General features: G+C 48.1%; 1 protein-coding gene across 1 annotated transcript in view; it reads right to left on the bottom strand.

Moving 5' to 3' along the window:
- Window positions 1-27,454, bottom strand: part of Shank2 (SH3 and multiple ankyrin repeat domains 2) — a 420,233-nt gene that overhangs the window by 25,353 nt on the left and 367,426 nt on the right. Inside the window, exon 18 of the mRNA XM_051193484.1 lies at window positions 16-151. Within this exon, the coding sequence (XP_051049441.1) occupies window positions 16-151 (136 nt within the window). The remainder of the gene's footprint in view (window positions 1-15; window positions 152-27,454) is intronic.

The raw sequence follows: 27,454 nt of genomic DNA, 5'->3' as shown, positions 1-27,454 counted from the left end.
TTGAGGGATACACACCTTTCTTTCTGGCAGTATCATCAGGGTCCAGATTCCTGGTCACCGTGACGACCTTAAGGATGAGGTGATTCCCTCCCTGGCGGATCATGTTCACCACCTGCCTGTGGCCCACCTTGACGACATTTTCATTGTTAACCTGCAGGAAGGGAGGCGTTATAGGTCACGTAAAAGGAGGCAGGGGTGGTGAGGCTGCCATCACCCCGTGGGAGACAGGAGGACTTTGGTCTTTATGGATGAAAACCTGCTTTGGGGAGGTCAGCATGTGCATTGCTGTGGCTGTAGGGGGCGCTGCACTGTGAGGAGTGGGGTGCCCCATCCAGCACCCTCTACCAGGTCTGGTGGATCCTACTTAATAGAAGTCTCAGGAGCTGTCCAGATCTCCTGGGCTGGGTGCAGCAGCAGCTCTACACTTTTACAGTGAAGCCGAAACTTGGCCTGAATTTCTCCTCCTGTGTTTTGACCCATTCATTGTCTCTGGGCTACGCACGTACACACAAACGCACGCGCGCGCACACACTGATATGGAAAAGCAGGGAAGAGGGAAGACTGCCCAGTGCTCCTGGGATAATGGAGGTGCACGCTTGGACACCAGTGCTGCCTCTGTGAGCATAACATCACGGTTAGGAGACTATGGGTTTTCAGAAAAAGGCCCTCTCTTCCCATCCGCAGGGAAGAAGCAGACACAAATTCAAGTAGAGATGGGGTTTGGTGTCAGTCAGTCTCTTTGTCAAGCTAAGTCCCAGAGCAGAACCCCCAGGCCTTGTTTTCAGAAGAAAGTGAGAACTATAGGAATGGTCAGGTTCAAAGCCAGGCATTGTGAACTTGCCTATCCCAGCACCATGCATTCCAAAGAAGCTCACCAGAGGCCAAATCTTGCCCAACAGTGTTGGACACCATTTTAGCTACTGAAATGTAAGAACTCTGGCACTTTCACACAAATTCCCGAATCTTAACTCTTACACGGTGATATGGGTGGGAACGCAGGAGCCCCAGGTGGGGCTTCACGTTCTGTTATTTGCTCAGGAGCCATCCAGCTTCCCTAACCTTCTCATCTGCATGGACTTGTGACTGTTGCCTTTGATGCTGTTTTCTTTCAGAGTTCTAGAAGGGGAAAGAATGGACCCTGCATATTTCTGCTATCAGGGTGTCCATGGGATATCCATGCAATCAGTTCTGAATCCAGCCCTGCACTGGGACTTTGGAGTTCAGCTTTCGATCATAGCTAGGATTGACACCAAGCATTGACCCATGCCCACATTCTGTAAAGGGAGTAAGTAAGTCATGAGGAGGAGACACATTGAGCTGGCACAGATGAGAGGCAGGCAGCTGTCCTGCTGACCGTCTTTCCGTGAGTCTACTGAACATAGGTGTGTGCCTATCAGACAGACTTGGATATGAGGGCTGACATGGGTAGCTGAGAGCCCTTCATTCGCCTTGGACCACGCTTGGGAAAAGTCAGTAGAATGTGCCCCAATTGTTAAAAAGCAGCTGAAGCCTGAAACATGCAGTCCTGGTGACACACACTTGTCATTAGACAAACTATGTGAAGGTACGGAAACTAAACACCAAGTTTCTCAAAGAAGCTGAGCAGGACCAAGGCTACGGGTATGGAGCTTATGGCTTCACTGGGTGTTCAGGGTTCCTTATGGCTTCAGGGACTCAGCAAACTTGCCAGGACCACAGTAACAACTGCCATGGCATAGACTACATCCCCAAACCATGTGCATAGATCTTACCTCAGGGGTGACTGGGGCCTTTGCGACTTATAATTAGGTACTTGTCTCATTGCTGTGGCAAAGCATCTGACCCAGACAACTTAAGGAAGGAAAGAAGGAAGGGTTTATTTGGCTCACAGTCACCGAGGCCCATCACGGTGAGTGAGTCACAGCGCTATGAGGCCCACGACATTCAGTCAGGAAGTGGAGAGATGAACACTGGTGCTCATCTTGTTTTATTCTTATTCAGTCCAGGACCCCAGCTTGTGGGACGGTGCCTCCCATCTTCAGGGTGGCCCATCCTTCCTCAATTACCCTTACCTAGAGACCCCCTCAGACACGCCTAGAGGAGTGTGTCTTCGCTGAATCTAGATCCTTGAGGCTGGCAGAACTAACACCAGAAGTGGTCAAGTCACAAGGGTGACTCATGAATTGACTGACACTTTCTAAAAAAAGGGCACTGGGGTCTCCCTGTGAGGGACCATCGAGGGCACAGTAGCCTGCAAGCTTTCAGTCTTCCAGCCTCCACAACAGGGAGAAGAGAACTTGCCTCCCTTTGCTGTGCATTTTATTACAGAACAGCAGCTGAACAGCCTTGGAAACAACCCAGTGATCAGCCGCGCTGGCCCACTCGGCCTAGAGCTGGCTAGCATCCTACACTTGAGGTCCTTAAGAATCAGTGCTCTACCTGCCACCCTCAGTTACACACAGGGCTCTGGGCCTCAGGTGGGAAAAGGACTGTCCCTGTCAGAAGCTTCCCTGGGAGTGACTGGTGATGGGTGAAGGGAAGCTGGAAGGCTGGAGAGGAGCTATGGTCCCCAAGTCCTGCAGAGGTGAGAGAGAAGTCCTGACGGAGCTTGCAAGGGCCACTGTTGCTACAGAGGGAATCCAGAGAGAAGGGGACAATGGGAAATACCATCCAGGGAAGGAGCAGGCCCTGAGGACAGGCCCTGTAGCTCCACTTCCCTCACTTTGCAAGGGTGTTATGGGAGCTTGGGCAACTTGTGGGCAGCTATATCATTCAAAAAATTCTCCTGACATTGATTCTCCTGACTAGTCTGTAAATACCCAGGGAAGGGTATGGCCTTGTGGTCCCCTCCCTCTGCCAACCCTTAATGGTCTATAAGGTCTTGAGGATTGGCAGAGAGTCATTAGCCCCTCTCCTCTCCCATGATGGAAAGCAAATGGGCCCAGCCTTGGGCAGCCTTTACATGGCTGCTGCCTGGTCCAGAGGGCAAGAACACATCACATCCTGTCCAGAGGACACAGGGATGTGGGGCCCTGAGCAGAGACTGTCTTTCCAGGTTCCTGTTCTGCATTGGCCTCCATTCTTCCTGAGGCTTCAGGGTGCTATGCTTCTTCCCTTCCCCACGATGGGGATGAGGAAACCTAGCTGTAGGAATGGGGCATGTGTGCTCATGCCACCACTACCCTCCACACTGGGGGGGCACTATTGGGCGTCGTGACACAGAGCACCCCCATCCCAGGCGGGGCTACAGAGTCACAAAGCCAGCGTTGACCTCCCCTAGGAGGGGAAGATGAATGTGGTGATATGTTATTTATGATTTACTAAAGTCTGCCTGAGGACTCAGAAAGCAAAGCCAGCCAGAGGTCAGGCAATAGTGGAACAAACCTTTAATCCTAGGACTCGGGATTGTGGGGCAGATGGATCTGAGTCCAAGACCACCCTGGGCTACCGGAGAGCAAATCAGAGCTCATGCCTTTAATTCCAGGACTCAGGAGAGGTATTTAAGACAGGAACAGGGTGTCAGAGCTGGCATCCATTCTCCAGCCACATTGAGGATAGGAAGACACTGAAGTCTCAGGATTCTCCAGCCATGCTGAGGAGATCATAGCAATCTGAGTAAATCTGAGGAGCAGTGGAGTTGGAAGCAGTTTGAGAATCACCCCTTTGGTTAGAGCTGAGGTAGAGGTAAGAGCTGGTGGCCAACTGCTTTGCTTTTCTGATCTTCAGGCAAGTTTTAATAAATCATAAATAATATATCATCACAAATGAAACACATCCCCCACCCCCCAGACAGAAAGACTGGTTTCTCCAGCTACAGGGACACCTGATATGGAGACATGGGTTTTGGTGTTTGTCCTACTGGGTTTCCAGTATCTCCCCATTATGCTCCATTTCTTCCCTCTGGAATGGTAATATATATTCTGCATCATTATGTGTTGGAAGTATACGATTTGTTTTTTGATTTTACAGGGGTTACAGTTAAGAGATTGCCTTGAGTCTCAGAAGAGGTTTTGGACTTTTCAACAGTATCAAGACTATGAAAGACCATAATGACTTTTTGAAGTTGGATTAAATAAGTGCATTTTGCATTATGGTATGGCCATGAGCCTATATGGGGTCAGGCAGGGGAATGTGGTGGTTTGAATGAGAAATGCCTTTCAGAAATTTGGGCATTTGAATACTTGGTTTCTAGCTGGTGCCACTGCTTGGGGAAGTTTGGGTGGTGCAGTGTGGCTCGAGGAAGTATGTCACTGGGGTGAGCTTTGAGACTATACAGCCTCACCCCACTTCCAGTTTGCTTTCTGTCTAATGCTTGTGGTTAAAGATGCTAGCTCTTAGCTTTCCACTCCTGCCATTTACCCAGCTGCTGGCTGCCATATTTCCTGCCATGGTGGACTCTTAACTCTTGGACGCAGTAAGCCAAAATAAACTTCCACAAGTTGCTTCTGGCTATGGCACTTTACATGAAAAGTAACTACTACTGACATGGTTGTACCTGAAATGGAGGAACACTAATCTTGTGCCTTCCCCCACACTATGTCTTCATCCTTCCTCCTCTCTCTTCCTGCAGTTATACAGAACTAAAATACTCTCCCTGGTTTGTTAAATCAAAAACAAAAGCAAAAAAAAAAAAAAAAATTAAACTGCATGGATTCTGCGCCAATTTTCACATATTACACAACACAATGTCATGGTGCCTAGGGAAGGGCACATGGACCTTTCATACAGGGACTCCTCACCAAGACTAGCTTCCAAAGATGAGCCATGGGTCATGGAGTGATTAAACCAAGCTACATGGCATCCAGTTGTTTTGTGAAGAAAAGGGTCTTATACTATCTGTCCTTCACACGAATTCTGGTCTTCCATCTGAATGTTCCTTAAATGTCAGAGCGGTGTGTGCGAACGGTGGACAGACACAGTCTGAGAAGACTTTCTGCTCAGTGCCCACTCCTCACTCCAGGCCTTTAGCAAATTCTGCCCATATTGTTGACTCTCTTGGCTGTTTATCATGAATTTACATTTTAGCTTTCATCTGCCAAAGGCCACTCTGGAGATGATGTGTCCAAAGAATCTTGGCAGTGGGTATCTTTTTTTTCTTCTTGCCCTCCCTTTGTGCTTCTAAATCTCAGGATGTATTTACATCAACATTTTAACAAGACCAACACTCACTATTCCTCTGTGCGATAATCCACTCATACTTAAATCGTATACTCTGATTTGATTACTTTGTCATCTCCTGTACATTTTCCCCACCCTGGAGCAAAATAATTTTTTGTTTTATTGGTTTAATTTTCTATGTACTTCACAGTAATTAAAATCTAAACACTTCCAATTCCTTGAATCCCTTTCTGCAATCTTCAGATCCATGAGGTTTTAAATTGGTTGCAAATTGTCTTCTGAGGGCTTCCTGTTGGTCTGTTTTTGACATTGGGTCTCACAATGCAGCCCTGGCTGGCCTGGAACTCAATATACAACTTGGGCTGTACTTGAACTACAGGTGATTCTCCTGCTCCTTCAATGCTAGAATTCCAAGTATGTGCCACTACTCCTGGCCTCTCTTGAGGACTTATGATTGGAACTGCATAGTCAAGACTCAGCCTTTTCCAGACCAGCCTGAGGTCACCATCCCACTATCTGTGGTGATACTTTGTTTATGTTATAACAAACAAAGCTTGCCTGAATATCAGAGTGAAGAACTAGCCACACTAATTAGCAACAGAAAAACAAATAAGCAACAACCAACCAAATAATAATAATAATAATAATAATAATAATAATAATAATAATAATAATAAAGTTGGCAGTGGTGGTGCATGCTTTTAATCCCAGCACTCAGGAAGCAGAGGCAGGCACATCTCTGTGAGTTAGAGACCAGCCTGGTCTACAGAGCAAGCTCCAGGATAGGCTCCAAAATTACAGAAAACAAAGCAAACAAACAAGCAAACAACAAGCAAACAAAAACCCAAGCAATAGAGGCCAGGCAGTGGTGGCATACACCTTTAATCCTAGCACTTGGGAGACAGAGGCAGATGGATCTCTGTTAATTCAAGGACTCCCTGGGCTACATGAAATTGATCCAGTCTAAAAGAGAAACAGACCTCACACAAAAGTGATCCCAGTCCTTGTGATCACACACCTTTAATTCCAACACTAGGAATGGGGAGACAGGAGAGATACAGTTGAGCAGAGAGAGGGATGTAAGTTGGGAGGAGACAGGAGCTCATGCAGTCTGAGCAGCAGTTAGTCTGAAGCAGTCTGAGGAGCAGTCAGTCTGAGGACAGGATCACCCCTTTGGTTTGAGCATTGGTAGAGGTAAGAACTCTAGTGGCTGGCCACTCTCCTCTGATCCTTCAGCTTTTACCCCAATAGCTGACTGAGTTTTTATTATTAAGAACAATTAGAATTCACACTACAACCATTCCTGGGTGTCCACCAACACTCATATTGGAAGCCTTGGAATCTCAGACTCTAGGTATGTGAGTTGTTTATTTGGTTTAAATCCTACCCCATTTTCTGAGTGAAGTTTTCTAATACAGCAATTTGGAGATGACTTTTTTTTTTTTTTTTTTTTTTTTTTTTAACATACTGACCTTTGACTCTCAAACTTAATCAGTAGCTTAGCTGGGTATAAAACTTGAAGATGGAGGGCAAGGTAAAGTAAGCTCCTAGTTCTAGTTCTTCAAGGGACAGCTGTGAAGACTGGACAATCGCAATCCCCATCCAAAACCAGGATGAAAGTGTTGGAGCATGAACAAGGCAGGCAGGCTTTGGATGGGACTTGGGATTAGTGCACTGTGGGTCACCTGCAGCTCTGACAGAAAACTGCAGCTGCCCCAGGTTGGAAAACCAGAGGACAGAACTCAGGGTGGCCAGGGCTGCCAAAACCAGGCAGAGGCCCCAGCAAGAAGGGATGAAGGGGCAGCTGCATGTTCTCTGTGTAAACTTTCCCAGATCTCAGGCTGACTGTATGAACTGTGTGTGTGTTGGAGCCTCAGAGCCACCTGCTGGAAAGGCTGAAGGAGGCCAGGTGGAATCGTAAGCTGCGACTACTACTACAAGCCACACAGTGGGACATCAGAGTATAATCAAGCTGGAAGTCAGCTCCACTGAAAACTTAAATGCTCATCCAGGAACTGTAAGAGAGTCCAGAGCCGCCACACCCTGACTGTCACAACATTCGGGGTGCAATTCAAACCTGCTCAAGAAACACAGATGACCCAGCTCTGGAATTGTCACACAGGATGTTAGCACAGTTATTACAATGCTTCATTGGGTGGGCTTGACAGCAAATTAGAAATGAGTCAGGAGAGAAACAGAAGAGTCAGAAGAAGATAGATTTTAAAAAATGCACAGAAATGTAAGGGCATCAGCCAATGGCTTAACACAATGGAGGTAAGAATCATGGAAGAGACAGCGGTCAGAAACCACACACACACACACACACACACACACACACACACACACCACAGCTAAAAGTGTCCCCAATTTGGTAAAGGATGCAAACTCACAGATTCAAGAAATACTGTCAATAGAGCTGGGCATGGTGGTGAACGTCTTTAATCCTAGCACTGGGGAGGCAGAGGCTGACAGATCTCTGTGAGTCTGAAAGACAGCCTGGTCTACAGAGAGAGTTCCAGAACAGAAAGGGCTACCCAGAAAAACCCTGTCTTGGAAAAAGAAAGGAAGGAAGGAAGGAAGGAAAGAAGGAAAGAAGAAATGCTGTGAGTCTCAATCTGTAAAGCGAGTCCAGGCACGTTACAGCTAGCCCACTGGAAGCTGAAGGCAATACAGACACATCAAACCAGAGAAGAGGAAAGCCTCAAACGACCTTGTGTCAGAGACCCCCCACAGGCCAGAAGCTGGGGACAACGTCTCCACACTCAAAGGACTGGCTCTGTTGAAGGCATCAGCAGAGAATAATACTGAGGAACAGAGTCGACTGCTGTCCATAGAGCTGTGTCTCCTGAGGCAAAACTGACAGCGGTGGGGGCTATAAATGTTCACCTTTAGACAGAGGACGATCAGCAGAAAAGAAGGCAGCGGTGCCCATGTAGTTCCCAGACACAAAAACCCGCAACGCAAAACACAAAAGTTTCACGTCACATGTGTACTACCAACTCCAAGTAGACCCTGAACACTGAGGAATGCCTGTGACCTGCGAGCCATCACTGACAGAACATAGAGAGCGACAGCTGAAGCCCATTGGCAGGCATGTCAAAACAGAGTTCTAGGAACAGATAAGCCAAAATACAGCAGAAAGGGGAGGCAAGAAGAAAGAGCAGAGAAGCAGAAAGCAAACCCACAGATCAGGTTGAAATGCTAGTAATGACATTAAGCATTAGTGGGATAAAACTTCAATTAACAAGCAGTTCTATCCAGGCATGGTGGCATACACCTTTAATACCAGTACTCAGAAAGCATAGACAGGCACATCTTTGTGAGTTCCAGGCCTGTCTCACTTTGTAGCCTTAGCTGGTCTTGAACTCACAGAGATCAGTCTGCCTCTGCCTGCCTGGGGAGTGCTAGGATGAAAGGTGTACACCACCACGTCCAGCACTGGCTCAGTGTTTTTGGGATGTGGGTTCTGAGGATCAGACTCAGCTTCCTGTGCTAGCAAAGCAAGCGCTTCTCTGACAGCCATCTCGTAAGCCGCTTGTTGCCATCTTACTCCTGTGTGACCTTCTCTGAGTCCCTTTCTTCCATGTCCTGAGCTTCATGGGTGTGTCTGCTGTGTCTAGTATGACTGTTTCCCCCTCTTGTTCATCAGAAAACTCCAGTGGTTCAGACTTGAACATTTCCCCATGCTTTATTATCTTCTTCCTGCTTCTCTACATGCGGTAGGCCTGGGTGCTTCCCTCCTCTCCCATCTCCCATCATTTCTTCTGTTCTCAGAGGTTCTCTCCAATGTCATCTTTCAGTCCATCTATCAAAACACTCACATCTGCTATCATATTTTTTAAAAAAATTCTAGAACTCTTATTTTGTTCTCTGAATGTTCCCTTTCAGAAGGGCGTTTTGTTCTTACCTCAAGGAGGCGGCATCTTCTTTGATCTCACTGAGCACACGAATCAAAGATTTGTTTAATAGCCTTCTCCCTGCACAGCATCCCCACCCATCTTTTTCATGGCATGTTTTTTTATTCTTGAATTCTTTACTAACTTATTTATTTTGTGTGTGCTTATGTGAGTGGGTGTGCCACAGTGCACCTTGTGGAGAGGTCAGAGGACAACGTGTAGGAGTCAGTCCTCTCTTTGCGTTGTGGATCTTGGGGATGGAACTCAAGCCATCAGCTTGGCAACAAGTACCTCTACCCATTGGACTATCTCAATGGCCCCTCCTTTTGGGGGTCTGTTTGTTTTGGGCTCTGTCTTTGATATTATTATTTTCTTCACCAAATACCTGGGGCTCCTCATAGACACATCACATTCTGGAGGGGCTTCTAATAGGGTCACTTCTAGCCTGACCCATAGTTGATGAAAATGTGGAAACCGATTCAAGACTCACATGGAAACGTTAAAGATCAAACTAGCAAACGTGGCGCAGGAGCAGGACACAGCCAGGAGCTGAGATGACTGGCCTTCGGGATGCACTGTGCAGCAGCTGGACTCGGGACAGCAGGATACCATGGGAGATCTGAGAGCAGGCCAGCAGAGCGTAAGCACCCAGAATAGAACCCATAGTTGGCCAACTGATCTTTTGATAAAGGATCTCTGGCAATGTCATGGAGAAAGGACAGGCTTTCCCACAGAGCCTATTGAACAATTGGACACCCACGTGCAGAAAGTGAACATCAACACAGACCTTAAACCTTTAGAAATTAACCAAAAATGGATCACAGTTCTAAATATAACACCCCAGGCTATAACACTCCTGGAAGATAATGCTAGAGAAAATCTAGGTGACCTAGAGTCTCTAAATGCAGCATCCAAAGCAGGATCTAGGAAGACGTTGTGGGCATGGTGGGCTACATCAAGCAGCAGATTTGCACAAAGAAAGACCTGCTGTTAATAAAAGTGCCATAGACTGGGGAAGGAAATAAAATCTGTGCAAAATGCACAGCAGATTAAAGCTGGTATTTAAAATGCCAAAGAACTAACTCTTCAACAGTAACGAAAGCAAACAATTGGATTAAAAATGGTCAAGCAGTCTGCCGCACAGGGCCAATAAGTACACAAAGACAGGTTCCATACATGTACAGCCAAACACCCAACAAGAAGTGTGTCACGGGAGTTTATTTTGGCTCATGAGTTGAGGGGATACAGTTCAACATGCAGGGATGGCATGAGGCAGCTGGGGCTAGGTGTGCTTGTAGGACTGTGACATTGCTGGTTTACAACGCTGCAGACCAGGAAGCAGGACAGGAAGCAGAGCAAGGTGATCACCCTCAAGGTCCACCAACTGTCTTCTGCTTGGTCTCAAAACATCCACATTGTTCTAGTTTCCTCTCTGTTACTATGATAAAACACTGACCAAAGCAACTTGAAGAGGAAAGTGTTTATTTGTCTTACACTTCCAGGTCATAGAATAGCATTGTGGGAAGACAGAGAAGAAAACGGGGCAGGAACCATGGAGGATTCTGTTTACTAGCTTACTCGTTCATAGGGCCACACTCTGCTGGGTTTCTTATACAGCCCAGGATCACAAGCCTAGGGAATGGTGCCACCACAATAATGAAGACTCTCCTATAGCAATTAACAATCAAGACTATCCCTTACAGACCTGCCCACAGGTCAATTCTATACAGGTGATCCCTCAGTTGAGGCTCTCTTCTCAAATGACTTTAGGCTGTGTCAAACCGACAAAGGTAACCAAGACACACATTCTCCAAACAGCACCACCAACCAGGAACCAAAAGCTCAAATGCATGTGTGGTCATTTCTCATCTGAACCCTGACAGTATATTTCTGAGAAGTTGCAGATTCACAAGATCACGTACCCTTGCATACCCCTGAGGAAAACCCCATTAAATTCTGCACCTTGAGGAGTACAGCCCCATTCCTGTACATGGTCCAGCCCCTGTGGGGATATTCTAGCAGTTTCTTTTTAAGAAATGTAACAGTTTTATTAATTAGTTAAGAATTTTATCCAATGTATTTTGATTATACTCACCTCTATTCTTCCAACTTCCCCATATCCATCCATCAAGACCTCCTATCCTATCTCAACTCTTTTTTAAAATTTTATTTATAACCCACTGAGTACAATTTGTGCTGTCTCTACACAGCTCTATGTGGCACTATCCACTGGTGTGTGACCAACCTACCAGGGGTCGTACCCTTAAAGAAAAATGACCCCCCTCTCTCCAGAAGTCATCAACTGTCCATAACTTTTCAATTTATTACATAACCGAACATATTCTTGTTGTATAACCTAGCCATATAGTTTATTTGTATTTACCCAAAGAAGCTGAAAATTCAGGTCCACACAAACACGTGCACATGGATATTTCTAGAAATGTTAGCCTTAATTGCTAAGACTCAGAAGCAATTATGATGTCCTCCAGTAGGCCAGTGGATGAACAAATTTTTGGTGGTACCTCTACACAAGCATTATTCACTCACTGGAGAAAAAAAAATGAATGTGCTACCAAAAGCTACAAAAATGGGAGAATTTTAATTGTATATCACTTAGTGAAAAGGCTGCACACTGAATCCAAGTTCAGTAAACTATGGAAAACTACAGGGACAGCATTGACCATTGGAGGTTCTAGGATGTGGGAGAGCAGATGGAGCCCAGTGGACTTTCTGTGCAGCAAAACCATCTGTTTGGTACTAATGGCCAACAACTGGCATCACACACATCTCAGCATCCACAAACTGTACAGCATAGACATGGTGCTCAGTTACTACTGTGAACACTATCAGTGGTCACCTAATAGATCATACTGAGGGAAATGAGGGGGGCAGCGGTCACATAACAAACAGGTCACAACCAATAGAAATGGGGAGGGAATGGGAGACTTTGCACTTTTCACTTTAAAATTCAGATTTTAAAATCATGTGTGAAGGTCAGAGGACAGTCTGCAGAAGTTGTCCTACTATGAGCGACGGGACTCAGGTCAGTATTGGCAGCAAGTCCCTTTGCCCACTGAGCCATCTCTCTGGCCCCCGCTTTTTCTTGCTACGAGTTAAAAGTAATTGTAAAATGAAGTGTCTTTTAGAGGCATGTTCATGTAAGTACAGTTGCCCTTGCAGGCCAGATACCCTAGAGCTGGAGTTAGAGCTCCAGCCAGATTAGCTGTGAACCACCTGGTGCAGGTGCTTGGAACTGAACCCAGGTCTTCTGAAAGAGCATACTATTAGCCATGGAGCAATTTCTCCAGCCACATTTGTGAGAGAAACTTCCTGGGATGGCAAGATGGTTCATTCACTGGATAAAGGTGCTTGCCTGCTAAGCTTGATGACCTGAGTTCAGACCCCAGGACTCACATGGTAGAAGGAGAGAACCAACTTCTGCAAGTTGTCCTCTGACCTCTGCAAGAATCACACACACACACACACACACACACACACACAGTGCATGCATGCACTCACATACACACAGAATAATGAGGACTGGGGTTTGATTCTCAGCACCCATCACCCATGTGAGGTGGCTCACAACATGTAACTCTAATTCCATGGGATTCAGTGCCTTCTTCTGACCCCAAAGGCACCCAGACACATGTGCACATACACACAGAGAGACAAACGCACAGACACATAAATGAAAACTAAGAGGGGGCAAGGAGTGTGAGGAACATGGAGGATGTGGGGAGTGTGAGCACTTCCTTGACTCGGACCCATCTGGGAACCTTGCAAAGAGAAGCACAGGGCAAGGCTGTATTCCTTCTCTTTATTTCTCATTTCAAGTTCATGGTCTGGTTCCTCTTTAGAAGGTGTCATAATGAACCCAAGAAGATTGTTGTTTTTAAGCATCTGTTGAGTTTGCATTCACTGTTCTGTAAACAAGCATTCTGCTTTGGACTAGCCTTAGATGGACTGCTAGCAACACCGTGGTGACAGCTGAGGGCGTTTCCACGTGCTCCCACCTCCTCCCCTGTTCCGAGTCTTTGCAGAAGCGTGGTGTTTTGTCACAATTCACGAGCTAGTATGCACACATACTTATTCTCCAAGGCCACAGAGTGCTCAGCTTTATTTTCTACCCAGTGACTATCTACCAGGACCCTCCCGTTCAGAACAGGATAACAAACCATGGGAGATGGGGTGTTTCTCAGTTTTTCTCTCTCCTTTTATACAAAGTCCCATGTAGCTCAGGCTGGCCTCAAAGTTGCTATGTATCCAAGGATGTCTTTGAACATCTGACATCTGATGGTCTTGCTTCACACACGCCCAATTCCAGGCAATGTTCGAATAGAACACTTCCTTTTGAGAATTCTTCTTGTTAAAAAGGAGAAAGGAGCTCTGGGGATATACCTTGTAGTGACTTTGCCTAACAGGCTTAATGTCCTAGGTTTGATCCTCAGCACCTCATAACCAGACACGGTGATATGCACCTGTCATGTCAGCATTGTGGAGGCAGGAGGATTAGGAATTCAATGTCATCCTTGGCTTTGTAGCCAATTTCATGTCAGCCTGGGCTGACATGAACAAACAAACAAACAAACAAACAAAGACAAAACCACCAGGCATAGTGCTGTGCTCTAATCCTAGCACTTGGGAAGCAGAGGCAGGTGGCTCTCTGAATTTGTGGCCAATGTGTTCTATATAGCAAGTTGCAGGCCAGGTGGGGCTACTAAGGGAGACCTTGTTTCAAAACAACAGGAGCAACAACACAAAACAACATTAGAGAGAAAGAAGCAAGTGTTGGTGCGTGAGCAGGGGTATGTTCTCTCCCCACCTTGGATGAAGGCAGCAGGCTGGCCACACCTTCCTTGCCCTGCCTTTCCCACATTACAATATGTCCTGGAGTCAGTAGCTCAGCCTGCACAGAGATGTGCCTCTGCAGACTGCAGCCACACTCAAGTCCCCACCAGTGGATCTGGTGGTGACTTCAGTCCTTTGCTGTCACAAACAGCCAAAGCAAACAGCTACGTGCATGTCCTGTTCCCTCATCCTCTTGTTGCCTCCTTGATATGCATTGGAGTGGAGAGCAGATGAAGGCCTGAGTGACTCTATATTGGTGACATGGGCATTGCCATGCCAAGGACCCAAATACCTCAGAACCACGGGAAAGGCAAAGCCTTCCCTGGGTCAGGTTTAGGCAACTGGCAAAGCCTTCCCCTGATCTGTGTACAGATGTTGACAGTGTGCACAGACACCAGCAACACAGTTATCCCTCCCACCAGAGACTGCCCCTGTCATGACCTCCCACCAAAACTAGCTAACCTCTCCTCCTGTGCTGTCCATAATAAACATGCTGAGTTTCTGGGTTTCACAGTAGGTGCCTTCCATCAGCGCATGCACAGCCTACTGCATCCCAGCTTTTCTGTATGTGTATCTGTTGTTTCTTCAATGTTTGCCATTTTTTCATTCCTGAATTCCAGGACCAAGCCATGTAGGATGTGGCACACTGGCCTAGGTGGGCACGCTGGTGTCACTGCTCCTAGAACCCTCAGTCTGGGCATCAGACCATCTCCTTCCAATGTTTGGGGACCTGGTGCTGCAAAGCTGACTTTCTGCCTACATGGCAGTCTCTTCTCCACATTCTCCTAAGAAGTGGCCCAGCATCTGGTTTCCTGGGACTGTTTCATCCATTTGCCATGTGGCTTTCAGAGTTGAGTGCAGGCCATCTGCTTTTGCATTCCAGGCCTCCTTAAAGATGGCTTCCCTGCTGCCTGAATGGATTCCAGAAGGCCAGTCTGGATGCATGGCTTTAAGTTGTTCGCTCTTACCATATTTCTCACTGACATTACCCTACCCCCACCCCAACTCATTTATTCTTAGAAAGATACAGAGAGGATGGAATTCCAAAGGTGCAAGAAAGCACTAATTGGGCAGTGATGGCCCAGGGGTTGCTACCCTTTCTAGCCATTGTGGAGTTCTGAATTCTGTTGAAAAACACTCAGTACCCCCACCTCACTCCCATTTTTTCTGGCTTATGGAAACCTGATCTCATTCCCTCTATGGACCTGAAATCTGAGAGCCTCCATGCAACACCTCACATCCCACTAAGTTTCCATGGCTGATGCTAAGGCTGCATTCCCAGCCATAGCCCTGGGCCCTACCCAGACTCAGAGGATGGGTGGGTATAGGTAGCTCACAAATGTTCTCTAAAAGCTACCCCCTGCCTGTCCTGTCATCCACGCAGAGTTAGTTCCCCAGCCATTGTGGAGAGCACAAAGAATGTAGGACAACTACTCCCCCATAGTGAACCCCCGCCCTCCACCATCATCATGGGGGTGGGGCAGGCTCGGGAGTTTCTACCAGAGAGTCAGGAACCCTTCAAAAGCTGTTTCCTTTGGTTCAAAATGCCCCTAGAATAACAACTCCTCTCTTAGCAACCACTGTTGCCCCAGGAAACATGCTGCTGGGGGTTATGGTCATCCATCTTCACCTAATACCTCCCTCCGGTACCCTTTAAACATCTTTCCCCACATGTTGCCAGACTGCACTGCAGCAATGGCTGCCTTGTTGAACCTGGGCTGCATTCATTTCTGGTTGCTATTATTGCCATCATCACCATCATCATTTTATTATTGTTGTAGTACTGGGATGGAACTCAGGGCCCTGCACCTGCTAGGCAAGAGCTGTATCACTGAGTTACATCCCGGCCTTTTTCACTTTTTATTTTGAGATGAAGTTTCATTAAGTTATCTTCGTTCTCCTTGACTTCACTCTAGAGTCCAGGCCAGCCTTGAATTTGCAATTCTCTTTCCTAAGTCTCTTGAGTAGCTGGGAGGACATGCCTGCCTGAATCACCAGGCCTGGTTCATCCCTAGTTATTTCTTACTCCGACTGGTCAGTACCTTTCCCTTTGCTACAGCCTTTGCATATCCTCTGACAATGGCTGAGCTGCCTAGCTGGGGATGATCTGTGTGTGGATCAGGGCGCTTGCCTCTTCTCTGGGTGGATCTGGCATTTCAGTTCAAACACTGGAAAGATGTCTAACGGGGTTGATATTGCACATCCAGGATGATGTCATTCTACAGCATCTTTTACCCCCTTATTAAATGAAGCTGAGCCCTTCCCATTACATCTGCTCAACAAGGCCATTGAGTCCTGGGTTCAAGGTCCCAGGTATAGCTGGACAGGTGGAATGCTATGGGAACATAGAGTCAGCATGAGATGAAGATCTATAGTGTGTCATCCACAGCAGCCTGTCCAGCTGTCTCCAGAATCAGGTCACATCTGCTGTTGTGTATTCACAGCCCTTGGTTGGGGCAGTGTGGTGTCCTCTGATTAGCCTCACTGTCTAAGACCTCACACTAGTCCACCACAAGGATGACATTATGGTCAGTGGTGATGTTAATCCGACAAACAGTCAGCTAGCAAGATTTCATGGGACTGTCATTAACCCCTACAGGTACCCTAGTGCTGAGGTAGCCATTACGCTTATTCTGCAAACAAGGGGTTGAAGGTGGTACAGGAGATGCAGTCCATTCTTCTTCTGCCTGGAGAGTGGGGCAGAGGAAGTTCTGCAGCCTGGGGCAAGCATACGGATAGACACAGATGCGTCATGGAGAACCAGGGCAGCTGTGACTGCCACTCCTCATCTACCTAAACGGTTTGGAAGATGCTATAAGGACTTCAGAGAGGGTAACCCTAAATTCAAGACAGCAGCAGCCACTGTCCCTGATGAGGTGTGTTTAATAGAGAAAGTGGCTACAGCCCTAAGCAGTTGGTGTGCAGCTGTGACCTTGCACGTTGTAAGGAGCAAGCATTTGGCACACACCTGATGGCCTGCCAGATGCTTCTAGAGCCACACTATGTCTGCCATAATGCCTTCACAGCCCTTGGGGAAGTCTGGTCAGCTCCACTGCACAGATGACGTCATGGTCAGCAGTGGTGTTGTCTTGTAGACAGCCAGCAGCAAGCACTCCGGTGGCTTTTATGTTTTATGCAGAACAAAGACTGGGGAGGTAAATCCACTGAGCTGCTGGACCACCCCTGCCTCACAGAGCTTGTCCAGCATGTGAGAGGTCCTGAGTCCCATCACCCATACCACACAAAGAAACACCTAAGGGTCAGGAACCATCTTGGAAGAGGATACAGAAAGATTGAAGGGGAGGGGACCAAGATGCCCACTGTTAGATATTGTCTTCTAGATAGGATGAGAATGCCTCAACCATGAAATAGCAACCATGTGGATGCCTAAACATGACCTGCAAAATGACACCACCAGTTGACACACCATCTGGATAGGGAATTCCCTAGGCCCTATCCCTACATGAAGAACTATATTCAGGAATGAATCCCCAATAGGTTATCCAATCCCAAATGATCAGCACTACACACATGTACATATGTGAGCAACACTAAATGGGCACAATAGGGTTTTTTTTTGGCATAGAACAATAGTGATTATAGAAGAGGTCATGAAAGGGAGTGGGGGACATGAGAAGTTGGAAAGGGAGGGGTGTAAATGAGGTAAATACAGTCAGTGCTTAAATGAAATTCTCAAAAAAATAAATAATAAAAAAGAACTTCACTGCGCAGAACCTATCAGGCCCACATGTGTGGCAAATGCCTAGGTCTTCCCTTGCAAGAAAGATGATACATACATGTTCCTGAGGTCATGTACATGTGCATGGTATTTTCAGTCCTGTCAGGAATGTGGAAATGATGCAGGCCACATTGTCGCCGGAGTGGATTTGGAAACAATTGGGAGGTCCTCATCTGAGCATGTTTAGAAGGACCTTTCCAGAGAGGTCGACTGAGGGGGAATGACTGAGTCACCCTGGATGTGGGCTGGGGCCTCTTTCTCTCTCTCCCTCTCCCTCCCTCCCTCCCTCCCTCCCTCCCTCCCTCCCTCCCTCCCTCCCTTCTTCTCTCTCCCTCTCTCTCTCTCTCTCTCTCTCTCTCTCTCTCTCTCTCTTTCAGTTTTGGTTTTTCAAGACAGGGTTTATCTGTATTGTTTTGGAACTTGTCCTGGAACTAGCTCTGTAGACCAGGCTGGCCTTGAACTCACAGAGATCCTCCTGCTTCTGCCTCCCGAGTGCTGGGTTAAAGACATGTGCCACTGTTTCTTTTTTTAAAGATTTATTTTATCTTTATTTTATACATGCGAATGTTTTGCCTGCATGTATATATGTGCACTTCATGTGTGTCCAGCACCTTCTGTCCCTCTGGGTGGATCTACTTTTTCTGACTGAGGACCTGCCAAGTTCATAGATACAAGATCTGGGGCTGGGCACAGCTTGCCTCACTTGGTCACTTGCTCCATGCTGTTGAGCTGGTGTCCTCACAGCCTGATGCAGTTAGTGTCTGTCTTTCTACCTTGCAGCTCCCTAAGCATAACATTAACCCTGCTGGCCAGGGCAGTGGGTGTACGTACCATCATGCACTGGGCTGTGACCCTCGGCTGAGTGTCCCGCTCTAGAATAGTGGTGTGGGGGCTCTGACCACTTTCTTCTCTCCTGGTCCTCCTCTCTCTGACTCATCTGGCCAGAAAGGCAATGAAACTCTCCAGATCTTCCACCATCTGTGAGAACCCAGGGCTTGCCAAATGCAAATGTATGTGGTAACAGGTGCTTTCAGGAGCATGTCAGTCCCACAGGGTTCAGCACCCATCCTGTGTGAGCTGAATGGACTTCCAGTTGTGGCCAGGTAGGGCCACCTTGCACACTGCAAGAGTGTGCATAGGGTGTGGGTGTGTGAGTCTAGCCTGCTCTTGGCTCTGCATGCTGTGCCCAGCTGCAGGTACACTTGCCCAGAAGAGTGATATTTTATACTTGCATAGAGATTTTAGATCATTTGAGGCAGGAAGACCTACCTTAAGTCTTGGTGGCATCTTCTGGGCCCAGATGAAAGGGAACATGGGAGAAGGGAACTTTGCCTTCGCTGTCACTGGCAAATTCATCTATCCTGTAGCTGCAGCATTCCTTCACTGATATTAGAACCTGTTTCTTCTGGATCCCAACAGACTGGAGAGCGGTTGAGTCATCCAGCCTCAAGGGAGCGGGTAGCAGATTCACAGCCATTGTTGGAGGTCTTTGGCCACAGCCTGTAAGCCAGCCTAGTTAATCTCCTACACACACACACACACACACACACACACACACACACACACACACACACACACACACACACACGCACACATCCCTCCCCCCATTGGTTCAGTTCCTTTAGGCCCTGGCTAAGACACACATTCCCAGGCTGAGCTGAGTGGGACCCAGCCCAGCAAATGTCAGTCTTGGCTCTCCTTCCAACCTTGTGGCCTTCCCACAGGCATCACTAGTTCTGGAGACCACAGGGAGGCTACATACCAGTGCCATCCATTCCTATAATTCACGGTCACTCTTAGCTCAGTGCAAGTGTTCAGTGTGGGGCTGCTGCTGTGCATGGGGACCTGGTCCTGACACAGCTTCAGTGGGGGCACTTCAGACCATGAAGCTATGTTGGACCAGCAGTGGTGAGGACAGTCCCATCCAGGTGGGTCCAGCTTAACAGATGGAAAGGGGTTGGATTGGAGCTGAGTGCTCCCAGATGAGAACACTGAATGAGGCCACCAGGGGCCCACTAGGACTCAACCAGGGGCCCTCCCAATCCTTGTTCCCTCTCTGACCACTGAACTGGTCAACCAAGAGAAGGCAGGCACTTGGGATGGGTGGTGATCACAGTAAGGGGAGGTACAGCAAAGGGAGCCTCCCACAATACACTAAGCCCTCCTCCATCATCTGTCCACCCCCCCACACTTCCATCTTTCACCCACCCCTCCTTCTGCCTGTGGCTCACGTCTTTTCTGTTAGCTGACCTTGAGGTTGAAACTAGGAGACATGTGATGTGTGGCCCTAACTTTGCGGGAGGCACTCTTGAGAAAGATGGTAAATAGATGGAGCCCAGGCTAGTCTGCAGCCAGGCTTTTGGAAGATCCTAAACTGTTTAGGGAGTGTGGCAAGTACAGGCAGATAGCTAGGCTCAGGTAAACTATGGAGGGGGAACAGGGGAAGTAGCCAGGAATTCAAGAATATGGTTAGACTAGAGTGGAAACACAGCTCACCCTCTGCAAGGGTTTACAAGGCCACTAGCTCACACAGATACCTATAGTGCCAGGCCCAGACCACTAGGCAGGGCCTGTCCTGCTTCCCTGGGCCAGAAACCCCAACCCAAGCCCCTCATCTGGCCAAGCCCATTCTTGCCAGTTGGAGGCATCAGCCCAGAAGCCCTGCTCCCAGCCTCTGCCTGATACAGGCCAAACTTTGCCTGTGTGTTGGAAGTGCCATGAAGGCAGGCTGAGCTTGTTGTTCTTTGCTTTATTAAAGTTCAAGTGTGCTGGACTGAGCCAAGCATTGAGTCTAAAATAAACCTGAGTTGCGTCAGCGTGTGGACCAGCTCTAGAGGCTGGCGGCTGCACAGCCCAGGGGCTCAGCCAGCTCTAGAGGCTGGCGGCTCTGTAGCAGCTGACAGGCGACTGCACAGCCCAGGGGCTGCCATCCCCAGGGTCAAGAGCTGTCTTCAGGAACTGAGCCACCGACTCCTGAGAACTGAAGGGCAGAATGGTGTCCTGAGCCCCAAGCCCATCTGAACCCATTTATACACAACACAAAAGCCCGATCCCAGGCCCATTCCTACACTCCCTGATCCTGGGAGTTCCCAGCTTTGGAGCCTGCTAGTGTCTTTTGTGGTAGTGGGGGCTTGAGGCTACAGCATGGAAACCCTTTACCGAGGACACAGGCATGGCATGGTTTGGACTCCTAGGTCCTATGGTGCATATATCTAGAGGGGACTAACTGATGGGGCTGGAGGACCAGGATTCTAGGCCATGGTTTGAACATGTTTGGATCTAGGAGCTCATCAAAGGAGGAGCTGCCCAGGGCCCACTGGACATCAGGCCTCAGATTCCCTGAGCTTGCTGCCATCTTGATATATGAGTAGAGACATTCTAAATGTCTGTGTGATTCTAAAACTGATAGACAGACACAGAGCTCTTGAGGAGTTACAGCATAGGGTGGCTTCCCTCCAACCATGTGTGTGTGTGTGGGGGGGGCAGAGATCTTGTTGGTGTCCCTCAGGAACAGTTTTTCAAAGGCCTGAAATTCGTCAACTAGACTAGGCTGTCTAGCAGGCCCCAGGAATCCACCTGTCTCCACCTTTGCTGCACTGGGATGATTTATAGCACCACATCCAACTTTATATGTGGGTACTGAAGACTAGACAGACTCAGGTTCTCAAGCTTGCAAAGCAGCATCTCTCCAGCTCTCCAGCAGTCCTTTAATGAAGCACCTTCTCTGTGGGCTTCTCATGGGGAGGGCAGGTGAGACACTTTCAATTGTTAGGTGGGTTCCTCAGCTGAACAGTGCAGGGAGCAGGCTCAATCTACGCACTCCACCATCTGGCCTAAGTCTAGCAGATTTGGGTCAGGAGCCCAGGGATGAGCCAATGGTGGAGTGGACTGGGGATTAGGGAGTCTTTTTTGGTGGAACTGGGGTCATGTGCCCAAGTCAGGTGTCACCACGGATTCCAATGGCCTGTCACGGGCACAGCCAACTGGAATCTGCATAGTCTCCCCTGTAGTGAACAACACCTTCTTAGGCAGCATCTTAAGTCCTTCTCTGTGATGATGTGGTTTCTGTTGACAGGAAATGAGGGCTCCTGCCACCCACACTATGACCTGGAATTTCGGTCTCAGTACTGTCACATAGTCACATAGGGAAAACCTCAGCTGACCTAGGAAGCAAATGTCACTGGGGCTGCCCAACTCCAGCATCTGCTGGAGTCTCTGCTTGAAAGACTCTGGGCCAACCCAGAAACCAATAAGATGTTAGCCCCAGGAGCTAGGTTCTGTGCCAGCCAGGCTGTTTGGAGAGCCTGTGAATGTATGGTTGAGGAAAGGCCAGTGCCCAGTGTAAGAGCCAAGCAGGCAGAAGCTGGCAGGGCCAGGAGAAATGGGAGTGCATGGTTGCACCTCATTTCTGAACCCCTCATCAGCGCTACACAGCTGGCCTCTTTCTAACTGAGAAAGGATAAAATCAGCTCCTGGGCCACTGGCTGTGTGTTCCAGTGCTTGCAACCTTGGCCATGACAACTCTAGAATCTTCTGGTCACAGTCTTGTATATCTAGTTCTGTGCTCACCAAGGTGGGATGAAGGGTGTTTGCTTGCCCAGACACCTAAGCCTTCTCCCAGCACAGTTAATCAGTTTCTCATCACTATGAACAGAACAGTGTAAGGGAGGAAGGGTCTATCTGGCTCAGGATTCTGAAAATACCAGTCAATACACATGGCCTATGGAGATCAGGTGCTTTTGAGCTAAAAATGTTGGAAACTTAGCTAGGTAGGGGGTCTTGTCCTGAGGGAACCCTTCCCTTTGATCCATGATTGAGCAGGCCTCTCCTTAATGGTGCTATTATTCCTAACAATTACAGTCTGTCTTCTGGCACAAGCCTTGGCTGTAACATTAAGCTTCTGGCTGCTCTTTCTTTTCACACTGTATTTTGTGTTTCTTTTTGCCCAATCTGATTTTTTTCCACCATAGACCTGCATTCGTGTTATCAGTAATATTCATGTTACAGCTTCAACATCATGTTATTTTGAAATTTCCTCTGCCAGAAAAATTAACACATTACTTTAAACGTTAGCCCCATGCAAATTCTCAGGACAAGGGCAGAAAGCTGTCATATTCTTTGCCCAAATATCACATAAATGGGTTCTAATCCAGTTACTAAAACTCTTCCCCTCTGGAATCTCTTGAGAGAGTGTGGTGGCTTGGAGAAATGTACTTCAGGTTTACAAGGAAATAGATAGATAGATAGATAGATAGATAGATAGATAGATAGATAGATTGATTCTGGATGGTCTTGGTCTTCCCATTCCTTCATTCCATTTGGGCCTGAGGTCATAGGGTGGTACCAGCCACATTCAAGCAGGTCTTCCAGCCTTGGTCAATCCTCCCTGGCAATGCCTTCAGAGAGACACTCAGGACTGCTAACCTAACTCTTAGGCACTTTTCCATCTAGCTCAGCTGCCACCCAAGCTGAACTTTTACAGTGAGCCCTTATAAGATTGATTCAGCCAGAGAACTTGGCATTCCAATACCTCATCCCCACCCTGGAAACATCTGGTCACCTTGGTTGCCCATCTTTCCCATGTGGCCTTCAATGAGAACATTCTCAGACCCATTAGGCAGCATGGGCCTCTCACTTCCCTCTGAAGACTGTGCCTCTTATCAGTATCGACCCTGCACCCCTATGTAGCATTGGGCAGTGAACTCAGCTCTGTGCTGAGGCCTTGCCCTGTGTGACATCATTGCTTAGGAAGCCTGCACACTTATTAGCATGTGTCTCTCGGTCTTTGTGACATTCAGACACATTTGGAAAAAGAAAATCACCTTTTTAGGGAAACCCAAGAACAGTCGACTTTAGACTGAGCCCCATCTCTGTGATGCTTTTCTAAGAAGTGTCTGCTAAGGAGTCTTGTGGCTGTTTAGCTGCCATCCCAAACCAAAGGTGATACTTCATCAGCCCCTGCACCACAATGAAGCCGTGCCTGTCACTAGCTCACACAGCACAACACATGGCACTGGACATGCCTGTCTTCCTACTAGTTTCAAATGCTCTAAAAGAGCGAGGCTGTGGACAGGATGGCTGGTTGGAGCCTCCTCTGCACTGGCCTGATTCCCCAAGCACTATACCTTCCTTGAGGGAGGGAGTTGGAGGTGCCCAGTGAGTCTGATCTGAAGTCTGACAGGGGGACAAATGACTCTATGGGACCTTCCCCTCACCAAACCTGTGCTGTTCACCTTCCCATTCTACAATGACGGAAGTTCAAAGCATATAGGATTTCTTCTTCTGGTACCCAGACAGCTAGCTTTTTTGGAAGGGATAGATGAACCAATAATTCCAGGCTTACTGGTGACAAAGGCCAGCAAGAGACCTTCTGGAAGGAGTTACCAAGCTGAAGGAGGGGGGAATAGATTGCTTTCTAGGCCACAATCATCAGGACCACTAGCTGATAATTAAAAAGTAAGCAGTAGTGGCCCTTCCTGAGACAGGAGCATGACAGAACACAGGCCTCTCCAATGAAGGCCAGACTCAGGAGGCATCATCCCAGACAGCTCACACAACCCCAAGGTGTTACTAGGTTCCCATCTCCTCTCTTGCAGTGAGTTCAGACTGAGGTTAAACATCCAGTCCACAGAGATTTATGACCTCATTTGGCACCTGTGTGTTCCACCTTACCACAAACCATTCATTGAGTGCTCCAGCTCAAGACAACAGCAAATATTAATCCCCTCTCTGAGGGATGAGACACCTCATTTCCGAGGCTCTGATCTGTGGGCTTTCATCTGCGAAGGCCATTTGTCACTTTCCTACTCACACCTGCACAGTGGAGGCTGGTTAGAGACAAGCCACAGGTTACCTAAGGCAGCCACCAGGACCCATCTCTTGGTGTTAATTAGACTCATGGCCTGTGGTCTGGATATGGGGCTATAGGCCAGTCCCCATCCCCCACTTTGGAGGCCTAAGGCAATAGCATAAATCCAGCCTGTGCTCTATAGCAAGACATGCCTAAGAGACCAATCACTCACTGTTCTTGCAGAGGTCCCAAGCTCAGTCTCTAGCACCCACAGAAGACCACAACTGCTTATACTCTATTACTGAGGGATCCAACAGTCCAACAGTGTCCAAGGGCATTGCACATAGAAGCAATCATGCACACATATAGACAAGCAGGCACATACATCCTTAAAATAAAAAAAACGAATAAATATTTTTTTAAAAATCAAGCAAGCAAACAAAACCCTAATAAACAGCTTTGCATCTCATTGCTGCCCAGTGACATCTACTGTCTGGGGGCCTGGTCTGTCTGTTGCTCATATTTGGATTTGGACAAATCTGAACACAGCTGCTAGATGTACTCAGAAAGCTTAGTCTTATTTTCCAAAGCTATGGCCACCTGTGTGGTGACATCATAGCTGTGACTCAGGGGGCCCCCGTGGCTTCCCTGCTCTGTGTGTTCACACTAGGCGCTACACGGAAGGGTCTTTCGTTCATTCACATATGCTTCAGCTTCCACTTAGATGCTTGCCCTGTCGTAGGTCTAGAGTCCAAGTCATCACCTGGCCTCAGGATCATACAAATTAGACAAAAAGCAAGCAATGCAACACCATATAGCAAGTTCCCAAGGAGGCTCAAATCCAGGCTGCCTTTCCAAACGTCCGAAAGCTTTACCACGGAACTGTCTTTCTTTCTTTTCAAAAAGCTTATCCTCCCGTTTCCTCCCGTGTGTGTGTGTGTGTGTGTGTGTGTGTATGCATGTGAGTGTAGTGCCTGAGGGCACCTAATCCCCCTGCACTAGAGGTACAGATGTTTATGAGCTGCCTGAGGTGGATACTGTGACTTCAGGTCTTCTATAAGAGGAACAGGCACTCTCACTGGCTGAGCCATTTCTTTAACCCTTCACCTTCCACACCCTGTAGAAGTTTCTAGAACTATGCTTTGGAAGGAAAGAGCTCTGATGAAATAGAGGCCTGGAACAGGAGTGTGGGCAGGTAGCCTGGGAAGGCTGGAGAGGACAGGGTAGGAAGGTGGCAGAGTGGGCTGTGTAGTATGGTGGGCAGGGATACAGGAAGGAAGACCTGACTCTCACACCACTGCTATGCTCCTGAGGTTCCTCCCACTGGGAAGGAATCCCCTGGGGCCTGGCCCTATTTGACTAGGAGGCTGAAGACCCTTGGGTCCTAGGAAGCCAGGCACAGGAATACCTATGCAGCTACCTGGCTTTCTGGTGCTCCCAAGGGCAGAAGAGCCCTTTCTTAATCCCATGGCCAGGCTGTATACTGCCATCATTCCCAGGGGTGCCGAGCTGGGGTCTGAGTCACTCCTGCTGTTTGAATACGCTCCCCTTCAAAATGACAGCCTTTGGCAAATATATTAAGTAGTAGTTGAGAATAAAATGCCACGAGGAGGTCTGATGATCCATCTTTCCAGCATACAAATGCCACCAGGAGCTGGGGGAGGAGGTGAAACTGCAGAGGGGGCCCTAGGCCCACTCTTCCCAGCTGGCACGTGGCAAGGTTCCAGTGGTCCACCCAGGAGGCCTGGCTCCCCTGAGGATTCCGAAAGAGATGCTTCACACTTGCATGTGGAGCTGCCCTGGCACCCAGGCTGCAGGCTCACTGGGATTCACTCATCATCGGTCCTCCTGGGCTCATGTGGAAGTAGCAGGTTGGGGAATCATCAACTTGTATCACATGAGGGCAACATCTGTTAATGTGCCTGAAGGAAAGGAGGAGCCATCTTCCTTCCAGGCTCCACCCAGTCTGTCTGGGTTCAAATTCTAAGTCTGGCACACCTCAGCTAGGCAATCTTAGACAGGTAGCTTACTCTCTCCATGTCTTCATCTGTAACACAGGGACAATGTCTGTGCCCCCCCATGCAAGTATCTGAAGCTATGCAGGGAAGTATCCCTCAGCACATACCTGGGACCTGCCTCTTCTTCATAGCCCAAGGTTCTACAGAGCCGTGTTCCATGCTCAGTACCATGTAAGTTCACTCAGCATAGGCTGTACATGCCATCCCTTGTGGGAGGTGGACAGAGGGTGACACAACTAGCTCTGGGGGTGACCCAGGCTCAGGCAGTGCCAGGGAGGCAGGCTGCATAGTGGAGATGGAGGTCGATGTCCAAGCTCTGTTCCCCCCACACAGCCCGGAACTCAGGCAACATGCCCATCGTTTAGGTATACTGAAAAATCATGGAGGATCTCCGATATGCTGTGGTTTGATTGTGATATGTCGCCCACGGGCTTGCTTGGCTGTTTGGACACTTGGCCCCCACCTGGTGGTGCTGTTCTGGAAGGTTGTTGTATAACCTGCAGAAGTTGGAGTCTGGCTGGAGGAAGTGAGCCACTAGGGGTGGGACTTGAGGTTTTATACCCCACTTCTTGTCTGCTCTCTGCTTCCTGACTGTGGGACACAATGTGTCTGGCACCTCCTGCTCCTGCCACCATGCCTTTCCTGTCATGATGCACTGTCTGCCCCGAGCTCTAGACCAGAATATACCACTCACCCCTTAAATTACTTTTGTTGGGTATGTTGTCATAGCAACAAGAAAGGAAACACACCAAGTTACATCTCTTTCTCTCTTTTTAATGTGCACAGTAGCATAGCAGAATGCTCTCCTGCACTTTGCCTTTTCTACCCGAAGCTTCTGATGGAACAGCTGCCCCCTGAAAGGGAGCTCTCTGGAGATCAGATGCCCTCTGGGAAGTTGGGGTATGCTACCTTCTTCATGGTATGTATGCCATGTGATCCTCCCAAAATGTAAGAAGGTGCCTGCTGTCCACTTACAGTACACAAATGGCAGAGGCTGACTTTGATAAGTCACCCCTCTCTTCCCACCTCAGGGTTGCACGCAGAGTGGACTGAAATGTCCAGG

The sequence above is a fragment of the Phodopus roborovskii genome, unplaced genomic scaffold (assembly GCF_943737965.1).
Source record: "Phodopus roborovskii unplaced genomic scaffold, PHOROB, whole genome shotgun sequence".
Taxonomy (NCBI): Eukaryota; Metazoa; Chordata; class Mammalia; order Rodentia; family Cricetidae; genus Phodopus; species Phodopus roborovskii.
The sequence above is the reverse complement of the archived record's forward strand: the minus strand, read 5'-3'. Positions and strand labels throughout refer to the sequence as shown.